Raw genomic sequence first — 15,591 nt, forward strand, 5'->3', positions numbered from 1 at the left:
AAAACAAGTTATCACTCTTCAATAACAGATCTGAAAAATTACAGATTAATCACCCTCAATTTACTGGGCTGGTTGGACAAAAGTGCTCCAGGCTGCACACTGCACTAGAGTTGAAGCCACTCATTAAAAGTTATGATGGGGTTGTATTGGATTTGTGTGGCAAGTGTTTGACATCAAGGTGGCCCTGGGGAGAGAAAAGCCTGCATCTGAGCAGGTTTGCTGCAGGACTTGTGACCCCATGGGAGACCCATGCTGGAGTAGTCTGTTCCTGAAGGATGCACCCCATGGAAGGGACCCACACTGGAGCAGTTCATGAAGAACTGTAGCCCATGGCAAGGACTCATGTTGGAGAAGTTCATGGAGGACTCTAGATGGGAGGGACTTCATGCTGGAGCAGAGGAAGAGTGTGAGGAGTCCTCCTGATAAGGAGGAAGGAACAGCAGAGACAACATGTATGAACTGACTGAAGTCCCCATTCCCCTGCGCTGCCGGGGGGAAGGAGGTAGAGAAAATCAGGAGTATCCTACTCTGATTTGATTGGTAATAAATTTATTTATTTTTTTTCAAGTCATGTCTGTTTTGCCTGTGCTGGCTGAGTGACCTCTGTTCTCCCTGTCCTTACCCTCAACCCACAAGGCTTTCATTCTATTTTGTCTCCCCATCCAGCTGAGGGAGTGTTAAGAGTGGCTTTGGTTGGCACCTGGCATTCAGCCAGGGTCAACGCACCACACAAGTGTGCCTAGGACACAGCATAGGAATACTGAGGTTCCCTTGTGGACCTGCTACACACTGGCTATAGCAGCAGAGCTCAGCACAGACTACCCACCCCGTAAAAGAAACCCCAAAGAATCTACAGAATACCCGAAAAACTAATGTTTCTCCCAAACCTGACGTATTGTCTTTGTACATGAAAAGCCAAGAGTATTACCTCTATTCACATTTTAGATAATCAGTTTGATGTTAAATACTTCATAAATCAAACAGATTTTCAGCTTATGTGCTACACCATGAAAACACAGGGACGTTTTCAGCTGGGAGGTCAATTATTTTGTACATTCCTCTTTACATAGAAGAATGACACAAAGTATAACACATAAATTTTGCCTGCCTGAACTACAAATATAATATCATTTAAAACTGCAATCAGTCATAAAATAATTCTATTGACAACCTTTCTTCACCAATCCCACATCTAACAAACAGCTCCTTAAAGGACAAATCATTACTTACATATCCTGAAGCTGTATTTTCAAAACCCAGTGTACAGAATAGCAAGATTTTACAGATGCTACAGAAAGATGTCTAAGTATTAATTTTTTTAAACAAGTTCCCATTTCCATGAATTATACCGACTGCCCTGGAAATGAAATGTTTTTTCCCCTCAGGTTATTAATTTTTATTACGCCTTGAGGTCTAAGTGTAAAAAAAAAATAAAAATAAAACAACCCATCTTTTCTTTCTCCTAAATCAACACAACCATTTGCTGTAACAGCAGCTCACGTTGCAGGACGCTGAACACATAAATATTCTCACAAAGTCTAACAGGTACACAAATTTTATTATTCTTATTTTAAAAGTGAAAGTTGTTCTCTTCAGGAATGATTAAAAAAGTAATACAGGGATTGTCAACATTAGACTATCTATCCTTTTAAAAATCAATTGCTGCATGACAGTCTTAACTAGCATATCAAACACATACATGCACACTCAAAAAGACAAACCAAAGAAGTAAATTATTACCTAAAGTAAATCCTTCTGCAGCAGCTAACAATGTTTGCATTTCTCTTTTTAGGTATTGAGATCTACTGCCACTCTGTACTAAAGCCAGGGCTAAATGAAACCTTCCCAAAGTGATATTGCTAAATGTGAGATCGCATTCTCCTTAATATGGAAAAGTCTGTGAGCATAATATGGAAAAGTCTGTGAGCATATACAAACACATTTTTTCACAAGTAGGTAATGGTTACTTGCTGGAGTACGTAAGTTACATTCTTTGACTACTGTGTTGACATAATTAGATACATGGTAATTCTGGTGCCAAAAGTTTGAGGACAATTGACAAGAGATGTATCAAAGCAGGTTTCCATTTAGCAGGTCCCTTCACCATTTCTTCATCACCTTTTACTGCACTGAATAATCCCCCTCTCACAAGCCTTGATCTGTCAATGACCCTGGAAAACTCATTATATAGAAAAAGCATGTCTCAATGGAAGCACTTCTTGATCTGACAGCTTGAAAGAAAGAACAAGAGGAAGAAACAGAAGAGAACCAGAAAAGATGAAGTGAGCTGAGGAAGGCCCTGGCATTTGTTATGTAGCATTCATGAATTTAGAACAGGTAGGCTGAATGCCAGGAGAAAGGAGGTCAGTAAGACCATGTGACTGCTTAGTAATTAGACTTGCTCAATAGCACAATTACACAAAAATCTTAGTTCATGAGTGTTACATGACTGCTTAAAGAGCAAAGTTAATCAGAAAGCACCTATGTATTAAAGGCTGCTATTGCCAGATTTAACACACATTTTTTAAAATGAACTCTACCTGGCAACTCTGCAGATGGACAGTATTACTTCTAACAAGAAAGCAAACCTCCTGATCTCTCGTATCCTTGAACCATTTCTCCTCTTATCCATTGTGTTAGTCATACTTTGAACCCTGACAGACAAGAGTTTTGCCCAGGGCACTGGGACCATAAACTCACCAGAACATAAACTCTTGCTGTCAATCAACTTAAACTAAGAAAGGACCACTGTAAACTCACACCAGATTAAATTTGACTCATGTTCCAAATGCTGAAAGGCTTCTGCTCCTAATCTCAAATAAAATGTTTCTGACTAATTCAACACCCCACTCCACAGGCATGTAAGCAAAGATCTTGCTTATGGTCATCAAGTGACCAAGGAGACAAAATGCTTGATTGTTAATTACAAGCGCCAACTGAGACTGGCAAACCAAAACACTGCACTCTTAAGTCTTGTGTATGCATACCATGAATGTATGTTCCACTGGTTCAAAGTAGCTCATTAAAACCACTGGAACCTAAAATGGATTCATTCCAAACTAGTAACTGTTCATTCAATTAAAAATTTATTGAGGTCACTCTAATAAACACACAGCTTTAGCAGCCAGTTATTCTATAAAGTCATCATACTTTCAAACTTGAAAAAAGACTGAAGATCTCACAAAACCAAGCTATGCAGGCAGAAAGGTCTCCTATTTAAACCCATGGGCAGAACGTACCCTGAGGTTTGAGTCCCAAGAAACTGCAGTGCTTTGGATAGGGCCTACAAGAAAGCTGAAGGAGAACTTCTTATAAGAGCAAATAGTGATATGACAATGGGGAACGGCTTTAAATTGAAAGAGGGGAGATTTACATATTATGAAGAAATTTTCCCTGTGAGGGTGGTGAGACATTAGCACAGATTGCCCAGAGAGGCTGTGGCTGCCCCATGCCTGGCACTGTTCAAGGCCAGGTTGGACACAGGGGCTTGGAGCAACCTGGTCTTGTGCAAGGTGACCCTTCCCATGGCAGGGGGGGTGGATCTAAATGATCTTTAAGGTCCCTTCCAACCCAAACCACTCTATGATTCTATATATCACACACAAATGTACTCAATGCCTGTATTTGCTAACGATCCTATTATATAGTCATTGAAGAACAAGAGCAGTAATACTGAAGACATGAACCTCCCTTTGCTAGAATCAAAGTTCACATTTGTCTATCATTCACCAGCTCAGAGAATATAACCAAAAATGGCTTAGCATTTCAATTGCAAAACACACTAGAAGCCCATGAAGTATTCTTGAGACATGTGATTTCCTTAACACTTAGACTTGTGCCAATTGCTCACATTCTTTTAAGACTTAAGTAGTTGTTCATGCTTCACCCATAAAACTGAAATCTGAGTTTTCTTTATAAAATCAGAATTTGTTATTCAAAAGAAAACTTATGGCCCTTCAAAACAAATGAAAGAATTTTAAAAGCTTCTATAAACGTACCATTATAAACCTCAAATAAGGTGTCTAGCAGTTATTATTTTTAAGTGGTTTGAACATTATTTTTGTCAGTGAAAAATGGAATGGCCATCAAGTTAAAGTTCACTGAAAGCATTTTTAACATATTTCTATCTTCTGAAAACCAGAAACTGAAGCATAAGAAAAACAAACTAACTAACCTCCAAAGGTAAGTTACCTGGCTGGTAAAGTATTTAATGACCTGGGATAGAAATTATTGAATCTGAAAGAAACAATCCTTAAAGAGAAGCAAACTGAACTGAAACCCAAAGTATCTCAATTTTGTCACTCTTCTATGACACAGTGTTGAGCCAACTTTCATTGTGCTTGATCCATAATTAGGCAACTCTTCTCAGCATCACAGTCTGGACAGACTAAGATCATGAGCATTTCAAGTTCCTGACACTGGATGGATAGATGATACAAGAACTCTACTGGATTATCCTTTTAAAAGAGTAGAACTTTCACATTCCTAGTAATGTCTTACCTCACAAGGCAAGCACACACAAGACAAGTCCCATTAACCTCTAGCACGCATTCATCATGGAAAGTGTCAAGTCACAACTCCACAGTAAAGTTCATTCTTGTACTAGGTAAGATCACATCGGGCTTGAAGATGTAAGTAATAGATGTGCATGCCTCAGAAAGAGACACTACATACCCTTCCCTATAGGAAAGCTACGCTAAGAAATTCCTGCCCAACTAATCTAGCAGCTTCCCGGTTTTTCCAGAAATGGAATCACCCTGGAATAGAAAGGGGTTTCTGCCTGCCTTGAGGGCTTGAGATGAAGGAAGGAAGCCACCCCCCGGGCTGCTCCCCCAGAGCTCGCATCCCGCTGCAGCCCCGCTCTCAGCTCCAGCGCGGGCGGCTCCGGGGGTGCACTCGGGCACCGACTCGCCGCCCTGGGGAGCGGGAACAATACCCCCCCCTCCCCAGGAAACCACGGCTTCCCAGTTTCTTCCCCTTTCCCCCCCGAGCCGGCGCAGGGGCTGGGTGTGCAGCACGGCCCCGGAGCGGCGGGGAGAGCTGGCAAGCGGGCGAGGGAAGCCAACGCTGGCGGCGGCCCAGACGGTCGGCGGGGCGGATGGTGAGGAGGCGGCGTGACCACACACGTAACGCGGGGATCGAACCCCCCCCGTTCCCGGCGCCCCACACTCACCGCCACCTGTTGATGCCCACGTTGGAGGAGCCGGCGAACCAGGGGTCCAGGATGTAGACACAGCGGACCGTATCGGCGCCCTGGATGCATTCCCGCAGCGCCGGGTTGTCGTGGAGCCGCAGCCCCTTGCGGAACCAGTGCACGGCGTTCACCCCCATGCCGCCGCCGGACCGGACCGGGCCGGGGCCGGGGCCGCGGGCGCTCAGCGGGAACCACCACCGCCGCCGCCCGCTGGGCCGCTCATGGCGCGGCGCCGCCGCTCGACGCCCGGGCAACGGCGGGTGGCCCGCGGGCCCTCACCTCAGGCGGCTCTAGGACCCAGCGGAAACAGCAGGGGCGGCCGCCCAGCGGGGACGCATCACCCCCGCGGTGCCCCCGCGCCGGGGAGAGCGGAGACGGAGAGCGGGATGCGGTGGCGGCCCCGAGCCCCCGCCTCCACCGCTGCACGCGGGAAGCGGCCGTGAGTGCAGCCGCACGCACCCGTCCCAACCGGCAGCCGCCGCCTCGCCGCTCGCCCTGTGACTCTGCGCCGGGCGCCGGGGCTCCGCTGCGCGCCCCGCCCCCCGCCGCCGATTGGCCAGGCTCAGCCCCACGTGACCGCCGGCCCTCACGTTTCTGAAGTGTGTTTACTACCGGCGTTGGGGAGGGAAGGGGTAGGAGGCGCGGGCACGGGGGAGCCGAGGGGGCCTGACCGGGCCCGCTCCGGCAGCGGAGCGGAGCACGGCTGGAGCAGGCCGCGATGTCGGCAAGAATTCCTCCCGCCGGGGCGGTGCAAGGCGGTGGGGACGCGGCGCTGGGGGCGGAGACGTAGCCCCCTCCCCTGGCCCGTGTCGGAGGGGCCCGGATGAGCACGGGGCTTTGAGGAGGCTCCCAGAGGCGCCGCGTCCTGGCAGGGCGCGCACGCGCGGATCCTGTTATGTATAGCGCCCTGCGCGCTCCCGGGGTGTGCGTGGGGGCCGCACATGCGCGGTGGCGGTGGTAGCAGGGGTCGCCTCAGCGCCCGGCGGGTGGGCGGTGGAAGAGTGGCTCGGCTGATCCCGTCTCGCCCCATCCCTGCCCTCAGGGCGCTTATGTAAGGCCAGAGGCTCGTGTGGGTCTGCCCTCGCCGCTCCCGCCCTTTCAGTGTTGGTTTAAGATGTGCGCTGGTGGTTACGAAACGGGCTGTGGGTTTGCCACTGTAGTCTTGAGGTGCCGCCAAGATCTGAGCAAGAGCTGACAAGCAGGGGAGGGCAGCTCGGCCATGCAGTGCTGCGGGAGGGAAAGATACTTGACAGCGAGTTCTGAGCAGCAGAATGAATTAAAATGGTCCCTCTAGCACTGTTACTAGAGCCATTATTAGTAAATGGTGTACATTCAACATCTCTTAATTGCAGAGCTCAAACACAAGACAGTAGGTTTCTCTATGCCTTCTCCCATGTTAGCTGAAGGAGGTGTCGCACTGACAGGACTCAGTAGAGCAATTTCGAGTCCTAACAGGGCAGCTCTAGATGCGGATCTGAAAGTAAACCTCTGCCTGCGGGTTGCAGTGCAAATTACAACCTCCAGAATGTTCACAGATGGGTAGCAACAGCGAGAGCGGTCTCATTACAAATAACATCTCTCAAGTAAAAGGCAGAGGACAAATCAGTAGGTCTGACCTTTGTCTTGTCTGGAAGTCTGGTAGACTTCCAGAATTCCAGAGCAGGACAGTACTATAAGAACTGTAGTTACTCTTTCTACTACATTATTCGTTTCTGCTGGGATGCATGTAAAGTAAAAGTAAAGTGAACAAAAAGAGAAATCATGTGTTTCCCTTTATACTTTTCTTTCCTCACTTTGAATGACTTACAAAAAGTCATGCATGATCAACGCAGCAAAGGTCCCAGCCATGACCAGAATCCCTTCTACTTGGTTCCATACAAAATTTCCTTCTAAAAAGTGTCAAAGCCAAACTGTTCTTAAGCCCCGACTTTGACAATAACATGAATTACTATGAGCTTTTCAGTTACTACTTTGTCATACGCAGAACATCATATTCCAAGGTCCAAGAAGAATATACAGGATCCTTCCATACACCCGTGCTGTAACTCAAACCTGGAGTATTTGGGTCATTGTGAAGTTAAGCATAATTGTCTCAGTTAATACAAAGTACATTCTTCCTTGCCTGTTTTGGTTTTAGTCTTAAGAAATGCTGAATATTTGGTGAATCATTTTCAAGAAAATAAAACAGAAATGAAATCTTGGTAGTTAATGACCACTTTCCATCAAATTCCTATTAATTCTATAATTTCTCAGCACACTGAAGAAGACAGATTCCTCATTTTCAAGGAAAGTCACCTCACAATACAGTTTTCTATTTCAAACTTAAAAACTGCTTTTTCGTGCTCCTTATGTTCTCTACTAGCTCCTGATGAGGCTGCAACACTGAAGATGGCCCTCAGTAACGTCCAGCATCAACCGATCTGCCTTCTTGGGAATACTGAGATGGAAGCAACCCTCCCTCACAAGACCTGACAGTTCTATGATCAGATTGCAATCAGGAAAACCACCTGGCTACAAGCCGTTTGTCGCTAGACTAAATAACAAGTGTAATATATCATTAGCTTGTCATTATGTCAAAGCATTTTTCAGCTCTAGCCATACCTTCCATGCTAGAAGGTTCTTGATTTAGAACTGGAACGAAGGTGAAGAATATATTAATTAAAGTGTCAGATCTCAAGAGAAGAGTCTCTCCAAGTTAGCAGAAAAATAGAATCACGGTTAATCAAGGAACTCCTACAAGTAAACCTCACCACTGTGTTCCCTTGTGGATCACTTTTTAAAACAACTTCATTGCTAATTTAGTCCACACCATGATTGCAAAAATCAAGAGAGTGGGGAAGAGTCAGAAGAGAAAAAAGCTAACGTGAAGGCACTGAAATGACAAAAACATAAGGACACATGTATGCAATACAGTGGGTATTATAACCCAGAGGTGCTTTTTAGATACATGTTTTTAACATCATGGTATATATGTCATTTATATTCACACACACTGTTGACTGTTCTTGAAGTAACAGTTACGTCTGAGACAAAGGACACTAGGATCATAGGGCACGGTTTATTTCATTAGCGGTTCTCTTATTTATTAGATCATTTTGATAGATCTAACTGAGACTGTTGGAAATGTAGCTGGCAAAAGAAGTGTTCCCAGAGATAACAGTACTGACTTTCACTCTCTGAAGGGTGTGACTGTGCAGACCCAGAGTTAGTTTAAAAAATCTTAATGCACCTAGAAAAATCTAGGCTAGAAATCGTTCACATGTCTCTGCTGATGAGTTATGCTGAGATTAGAAGAGAAATAAAAGTAGATACAGCTGAAAAAAATGAGGTGGAGGAAGATAACTCTCACCAGCACAACTCATTTAACGTCTGAAACACCTCCAGCAAAACACTATAAATCCAATGACTACATATGTGAATTTTACTTTTATTCTGTGCTAAGTGGAGTGACCACATCAAAGAAGAGATACTGATGTAAGACAAGCCTCCCATCGTCACACCAGTGTTGCTCTCCTCCCACTTTGATCCTGAAAGGATTTTTCTGGGTACTGCTTCCAAGAAGAGTAGAAGCCATCTTGCAGAAGTTGACACATTTGGTATCAGGAGCGGCAGGGTTTTGGTTCCTGGGTAGTGTGTGCAGCAGCTGTCATGCTGGATGGGGCAGAAGGCCTCACCAGCACCATTATTTCAGCTGCAGTTCTGGACAAACACAAGAAATGACCCATTTCTGCTACCTAATCAATAGCATCATTTGCTTCCCAAGAGATGACAGGCACTCAAGTTGCCTGATTTTAAAAAGTTAATTTCTGTGCTATGATGATACTTCAGAATTATTGATTTGCAAATTATTTTGATGTTTTATTCTTTTTTAAATTTAATGCACTAATTCTCTCTTGAAAGCTGTTTAAATCCAACCACCTTTAGCTATTTCTTACTTTAACCTTCCAGCACTTAAAAAGGGCCTACAAAAAATCTGTAGAGGGACTTTATACAAGGGCAAGTAACAACAGGATAAGGTGGAATGGCTTTAAACTGAAAGAGGGTAGATACACATTAGTCATTAGGAAGACATTCTTCCCTGTGAGGGTGCTGAGGCGCTGGCACAGGGTGCCCAGAGAAGCTGTGGCTGCCCCATCCCTGGCAGTGCTCAAGGCCAGGCTGGATGGGGCTTTGAGCAACCTGCTCTGGTGGAAGGTGTCCCTGCCTCTGGCAGGGGGTTGGAACTGGGTGAGCCTTAAGGTCCTTTCCAACCCAGCCCATTCTATGACTCTAACAAAGTCTGTTTAAACAAGCAGAAGAACCTCATGTGACTTTGCACCACGAAAAGACCGTTCAATCCCGTTCACCAGAGCAGGACCTGCAGCACACTTGACTGGCATCCGCACGACAGCAAAAGCCTCCTTTACCTCAAACTCAGCCTTAACAACTGCCCTTCACAGCCACACGCCCCTTCCCGTCGCCACATGGTACATCCCCCCGTCGTGTTCTCCCGTACCCCCCTCGCAGGCGGCACCGATGGTAGGGCCTAGCGCAGCGCAGCGAGCCAGGTCAGGCACGGCGCGGCGGGCGCGGCGCCGGTCCCGGTACCGGTCCCGGTGCCGGCCCCAGCCGGTTCTGACCTGTTCCCACCTGTCGGGGGCGCGGGGCGGCGGGTGCCGCGGCGGTGGCCGGTGAGGGCGGCCTTGGCGCGGCTCTCCGCAGCTGACGTGCTGCTCGGCCTCCTGTGCTTTGACGGCAGTGTCACGGCAGTGACGGCCGGAAGATAAGCCGTGCGAGATGCGGAAGGAGGGGTTGTGTGGGATTTGAGCTGTGCGAGGTCGGGAAGGGAGCCCTTGGGCGCCAGTCGTTGTCGTAGGTCGCGGGTGACGCTGCAGCCGGGTGAGCTAGCAGTGACGGCAGAAACCGGCTGTGGCAGCGAGGAGCTGGGCCGCTGTGGGAAGGGGCCTGCCGCCCTCCGCTCCAGGCCTGGCTGCAGGGCAACGGCCGCCTCCTGACCCTCCACCCCGAAACGGGGTCCAGAGGGAAGAGAGGGGCTCTGCCGGCGGGGATCGTCCACATCGGCCCGGCCTCCACCAGGCCGTGAGGGAGCACTTTGTTTTCCCTGTAGAAAGGCAACCTATGGAGGGTTTCAGGACCTGGCTGGACAAAGCAGCCGTCTTACCTTATAGCAGACCCTGCTGTGAGGTCTTGAGGTTCCTTTCAGTTTGGATTATCAAAGGTTCCTCTTTTTTTTTTTTTTTTTTCTACAAAGCTTTGTTGGCCTAGCATACTTTTGTAATCCTTCTTTACCTCATCTCCACTACTGTTACAAAGCAGGGATTCCTTTTTTTGTCTATAAGCGCTGAAGTGCAAATGCTTGCTGTGCTATGCGTTAATCTACAAAAGTGCTACCTATTACTGCTCCAGACTTCACAAGCTATTCAAATGTATTTAAAAAAGATGTTCTGTGTTGCCCTCTTCTAGGTAGGTGCCTGCTTTTCCTGATTAAGTCAAAGTTCAATCTATGCATTCTGTAGTTTCATTTAATTCTCTACAGCCCACTGAGACCTAGCAAGAGCCTGCTGTAATGAGAATGGTGGTGACCAGCATACAGTAGTAGTCACACTGGTGTTCTCTTCAGTGAAAGATTTGTGAAAAATACAACACAAGCAAGAGGTTGTTTTGCTGATTTTCAGAAAGTGAGATTTGAGTCTTCAATTCAAAATTTCTGAATGAAATGAAGGATGAATAGCCAGTTGACCCTAGTATCCATTTCCTATAGAAGATACACATAGAAGCCTCAGTAAATAGTGAAACTTACAATGCCTCATTGCTCTGTAGATCCAGGTCACTGCAAGTGTGCTAGCAAGTGGGATCACAGGTAATCCTGTGAAGGCAGACATTATTTTGCTTCCTTACTGCTGTTAGGACACGTGGTGATAAGAGGGTGCTGCTGGCAGCAAGAGCAAACTTCTGTCTTAAGCTTTTTTCCTTAGTCCCTCAATTGTTTTACAATCCCCACAGCAATGTAAGTATGTAAAAAGTTATGGTGGGGTCCTGCATATTAGGGCAGTAGTTCAGCTTGTGCTTTTAAGAGAACTCTCAACTTCTGGAATAGGTTACATACCCTGGAAATGTCATCTATGGACTCTGAAATACACCACAACACATCTGTTAATCATCTTCTCAGTTTCTATAGAACACAATGACATTAAAATCCATTAATCTCATTTTGCATGTTATATTTTGCTCTGTGCTTTGCAAGGGCTCCTGAGTACCCCAGTCAAATGCAGCTTAGCAAATACCTTTCCTTTCATAGTATTCGGTGTTTATGCATGGGTGATCCTCACTAACAGCACTAAAAATTGACTATGATGTCAGTTGAACATAACAATTGTTTCCATGATCTTGGAAGAGCACAATTTACTACATCAGGATTTTTTAAAAAGTTCTATAATAGATCAGATTACTGTATTTTAAGTGACTGCATTACTCACAAGACAGTTTTGTTTAACAGCAGGATTACACACTGAAGCAAAAGTCATGGTTAGTTATTTTTCTTGTTTGTACTTTGGAAGTGCTATCTGACATCCCAAGCCATTTTAACAATACTTTATTACAGCTGAGCTAAAGCATTAGTGAAGAAAGCCCTGATCCTCCAGAGATTTACTTACTCTGCTTGTAGCCACAAAATTCAATAGAATGCCTCAGAATACTTGGACACAGGCAGTTGTGTCACTGTGAGTGCAGGAGAGGCTTTAGTTTGCAGTCCCCATGAAAACAGTTGCTTTTTCAGGACATGGAAAGGTCACAGCACACAAAAAGGCTGTGACTTACCCGCCATTAGAATGCTCTCAGCGTTATTGCGAAAAACTGCCTGTTCTGTGGTGGAGCTTTGCTGGGCAGCACTCCTCAATCACAGATTTTATGAAGATAAAATCATTAGCCTTGGGCTCTTGACACAAGCAGTTGTGTTTGGCAATCAGATTTTGCCTCACAGGTTTGAAATAACACTAAGAACCAAGTTACAGATAAGCCACTTCTGTTAACGTAAGTTTGCATACAGGAGATTATTGTTCTGTCTTAGTTTGTGATGTAATAACATAACAAGAGCCCAGCTTTTAGAAGCCAAGAAACATCAACTTAAAAACAAAGGCAAGTTCTTTCTTGAGGTAAAGTGTTTTACCCCTGGAAAATATTTAACCTTACCTGGCAACTAGACAGAGGCTTTATCACTTAAGTCCTATAAACAAGCCATGTATTTCCTTAAAGATGGGCTATAAAGAAGATTCTAGGGGTCTCATGTAGCTGTGCCTGCAACACGCTTCTTGGTCTGTTATGTAGATTTGACTGCATGATTGTGACAGTCTGCTAAAATAAAACCCCAGCTTAATGGTCACACAGATACTTCTTGAAGCATGCTACCCTTCAGGAGAGGTGAAAGTAACCCTATAAATAGAAGAGTCAAATACACAAATTGTAATTTCCTCCCCATTTTGAGTTTCAGCAGCCTAAAGCATGTTACCAGCAGCAGCAACCTGTGTAAGCATTTCAGAGACCAGCAGTTCTGTCTTTCACCCTTCCTGCTTCCAAAAGGTGGTTATGAAAACCGTGTAGGAAGTTGAAGATACAGTTGATGATAGCATTGTTTGACTGCTATTGCTACTCTGGCCACTGCAGAGCAGGTGGTGATATGTGACTGTCAGTTTGAGCAAAGATGGAGTACGGTTTTACCCACACCTACCTTGTGCTTGCTGTGCAGACCCCAGCACAGCCATGCACCTACTCTGTGAGCACTCTGGTTACCCACAGTGAGCACTGGGTTACCCACAGCACTGGGTAACCCAGTTTTCACTGGGTTACCCACACCTACCTTGTGGTTGCCATGCAGACCCCAGCACAGCCATGCACCTATTCACAGATGGGGCTGGCTGGGAATGACAGAAGGACTTGGAGGCAGAAATAAGGCGTCAGTGCAAAGCACAGCTGGAGCAAAGCAGGTACTGGAAGAGACAGGCAAAGGCCTGAAGGTGTCACAGCATACTTACTTCCTCCCCCAGAGTACCAGTGTGCTTCTACAGGACCCAGTTCTGCTGCTGGCTTAGCAAGTGAAAAACACATCCATAAAGGTTTCAGTGATTTTCTTTTTTCCCTTAATTATAACAAGAATAATTTCAAAATGCAGTTACGCTAGGAACTGCTGCTGAAGGAGCATGGGGGGATCTGACACACAAAGGAACAAGTCATGCTCTTAACAGTTCCTGAAAAGTTAAGCAAATATATTCAGAAAGGCTAAGATATTTAAACTACCATTTTTTCTTGTTTTAAATTCATTTAGTAGAATTACTGTCAGATTAAATTGCATGAAACATGTTTCTAGTGTAGTATAAGCGAGCTGTAACGCAATAACAATGTTAGCTGCAGGAAACAGTTCGGTTCTTGTATGACTGCAAGCTTTCATACAGGCAGAGCACTGCCCCCACATGAGGCCTGTTATATCCGCACATCACTGTTCCAGTGAGGCATCCCTCAGAACATTAACCTTTCAGAAATGATTTTTACCTCCCTGCTATTGCGTGAAAGCTGGATTTTGTGCTAATAACAAAACCCACTGTTGAGAGTCATTTCTTATGCCAGCTCAGTCTAAGTGTCAGCATCTTTGAGTGTTAACTTGTGCCTTAAACATGTTTTCTTACAGTTCTCTCTCCATTAGGCTCAACTTCGCAATGCTGAGGGGACTCACTCACGGTGCAAAAGGTACGTTTACTTTTTTGTTGGCAAGACCTCAGCACCGTAACCCGGGATTGAATTTTTCATCAGTATGGACTGAAGCAGCCAACAGAAGCTTCCTAATCCACTCCACTTACACAACTGACACAAAATCCAGAGAGGAGAATAAAAAAACCATTGAGAGTCTCTACAGATTGTCCGTTGATGTGAAGAAAATACGCAGACTAAAGGAATGGGTCCTTCTCCAGGATGTGGCCTACGTTCAAGAAATCGCTGGTATTTTACAGGAAATGGGAGCGGATGAGGCTGCTGTAGCCAGCATTTTAGAACGCTGCCCAGAGGCAGTTCTCCATACCCCTGCAGAGATAAACTCTCAAAGAGCTCTGTGGCAATTAGTATGCCAGAATGAAAAACAATTGATTAAATTAATAGAGCAGTTTCCAGAGTCTTTTTTTACTACTGAGTATCATGAGAACCAGAAGGCAAATATACTGTTTTTTCAAGAGCTGGGACTTAAGAATAACATAATCACCAGGTTCTTGACAAGTGCACCCAGTATTTTCTATAATCCTGTGGAGAAAAACAAAGACATTATAGAGACATTACAAAGAAATTATTTAAGTTTAGGAGGTTCTGATGCAAATATGAAGATCTGGATACTGAAGCTATTGAGCCAGAATCCATTTATTTTATTAAATAACTCCACTGCAATCCAGGAGAACTTGGAATTTCTCCAGAAGAATGATTTCACTGACCATGAAGTTCTGCAGCTGCTGTCCAAACTTAAAGGTTTCATTTTTCAACTCACTGCTTCTACTATGCAGGAGAGTATGCTTTTTTCCAAAAGAGTCTTTAAGTGCAGCGATCAGGAACTAAAAGAGCTCGTGCTGAAGTGCCCAGCCCTTCTCTACTATTCTGTTCCAGTCTTGGAAGAAAGACTTGAAGGACTTCTGAAGGAAGGAATTTCTGTAGCACAGATTAAAGAGACACCAATGGTGCTGGAGCTGACAACGCAAATTGTCCAGTACCGAATTAAAAAACTCTCTGCTTTGGGATATGATATCAAGAGTGGAACTCTAGAAAGCTTGAATGGTACAAAGAAAGATTTTGAAGTTAATTATGGTAAGATACAATCGAAGAAGGAGAGACCTATTTTTAATCCTGTTGCTCCTATACACGTTGAAGATTAATTTGAATACTGTATTTTGAATTATTCAAAGGAAAATTGTCAAAGAGAAAAAAATGACGGTTCTTTGAGAAGAGCTGAAACAAAAGTAATCTTAACCAGACTGTAGTCCTACACTGTACTTTGTCCTGGAGCAGGTCTTAGGCACAACTTCATTATACAATCGTAGCTTTCTAATGCTTTCAGATAATATCACAGAACCTGGTTATGATAAAGGTTGCTTTTTTTTTCGCACAGGGAGTACCTCACATGTTTGGGGCTTTTTTTGTTCTGTTACATTTCCTTATCTAACAGGGCATTGACTAGTTTGGATTTAAACTCTGTTACTGCACAGTCCAGCCTGTGGCAGTGATTAGCACAGTCTTTATCTGAGAAAGAGAAATGGAGGATTATTTTTCCAGCAGTGTTCATCAACCTAGTGGTTCACTGATGCTTGGAAACTCTCTTGGAGTTCAATTGTGTCTTGCTGCATTAAAGAAACTACAAGACAACCTCCTTTACA

The 15,591-nt window shown here is 45.0% G+C and overlaps 2 protein-coding genes across 11 annotated transcripts in view; one reads left to right on the top strand and one right to left on the bottom strand.

Moving 5' to 3' along the window:
- Positions 1 to 9,939, bottom strand: part of CRY1 (cryptochrome circadian regulator 1) — a 45,610-nt gene extending 35,671 nt beyond the window's left edge. The window contains exon 1 of one of the 3 annotated variants that reach the window (XM_065679565.1): positions 9,824 to 9,939. Coding sequence is in view for 1 of the 3 variants with exons in the window: in XM_065679551.1 (XP_065535623.1) it covers positions 5,174 to 5,331 (158 nt within the window). In the remaining 2 variants the exon portion in view is untranslated. Of the gene's footprint in view, positions 1 to 5,173; positions 5,726 to 9,813 lie in introns of those variants that run through there. The other 2 variants (XM_065679558.1, XM_065679551.1) reach the window with 2 other exon arrangements.
- MTERF2 (mitochondrial transcription termination factor 2) lies at positions 9,523 to 15,591 on the top strand. Of its 8 annotated transcripts, none has more exons than XM_065679619.1 (2): positions 9,523 to 9,660; positions 13,887 to 15,591. In XM_065679619.1, the coding sequence occupies exon 2, from the start codon at positions 13,900 to 13,902 to the stop codon at positions 15,091 to 15,093; it is 1,194 nt and encodes a 397-aa protein (XP_065535691.1). In that variant the 5' UTR covers positions 9,523 to 9,660; positions 13,887 to 13,899; the 3' UTR covers positions 15,094 to 15,591. The 8 variants fall into 8 exon arrangements, with proteins under 8 accessions (XP_065535691.1, XP_065535658.1, XP_065535683.1 ...); XM_065679586.1 differs by lacking the exon at positions 9,523 to 9,660 and adding an exon at positions 9,663 to 9,741; XM_065679611.1 differs by lacking the exon at positions 9,523 to 9,660 and adding an exon at positions 9,666 to 9,712.

Source organism: Lathamus discolor, chromosome 1 (genome assembly GCF_037157495.1).
Source record: "Lathamus discolor isolate bLatDis1 chromosome 1, bLatDis1.hap1, whole genome shotgun sequence".
NCBI classification, from domain to species: domain Eukaryota; kingdom Metazoa; phylum Chordata; class Aves; order Psittaciformes; family Psittacidae; genus Lathamus; species Lathamus discolor.

Coding starts and splice junctions, on each gene's coding strand:
- MTERF2 (XM_065679579.1), top strand. CDS start 9,710: ATGGTAGGGCCTAGCGCAGCGCAGCGAGCCAG. Junction 9,742..13,871: donor AGCGCAGCGCAGCGAGCCAG/GTCAGGCACGGC, acceptor GTTTTCTTACAG/TTCTCTCTCCATTAGGCTCA.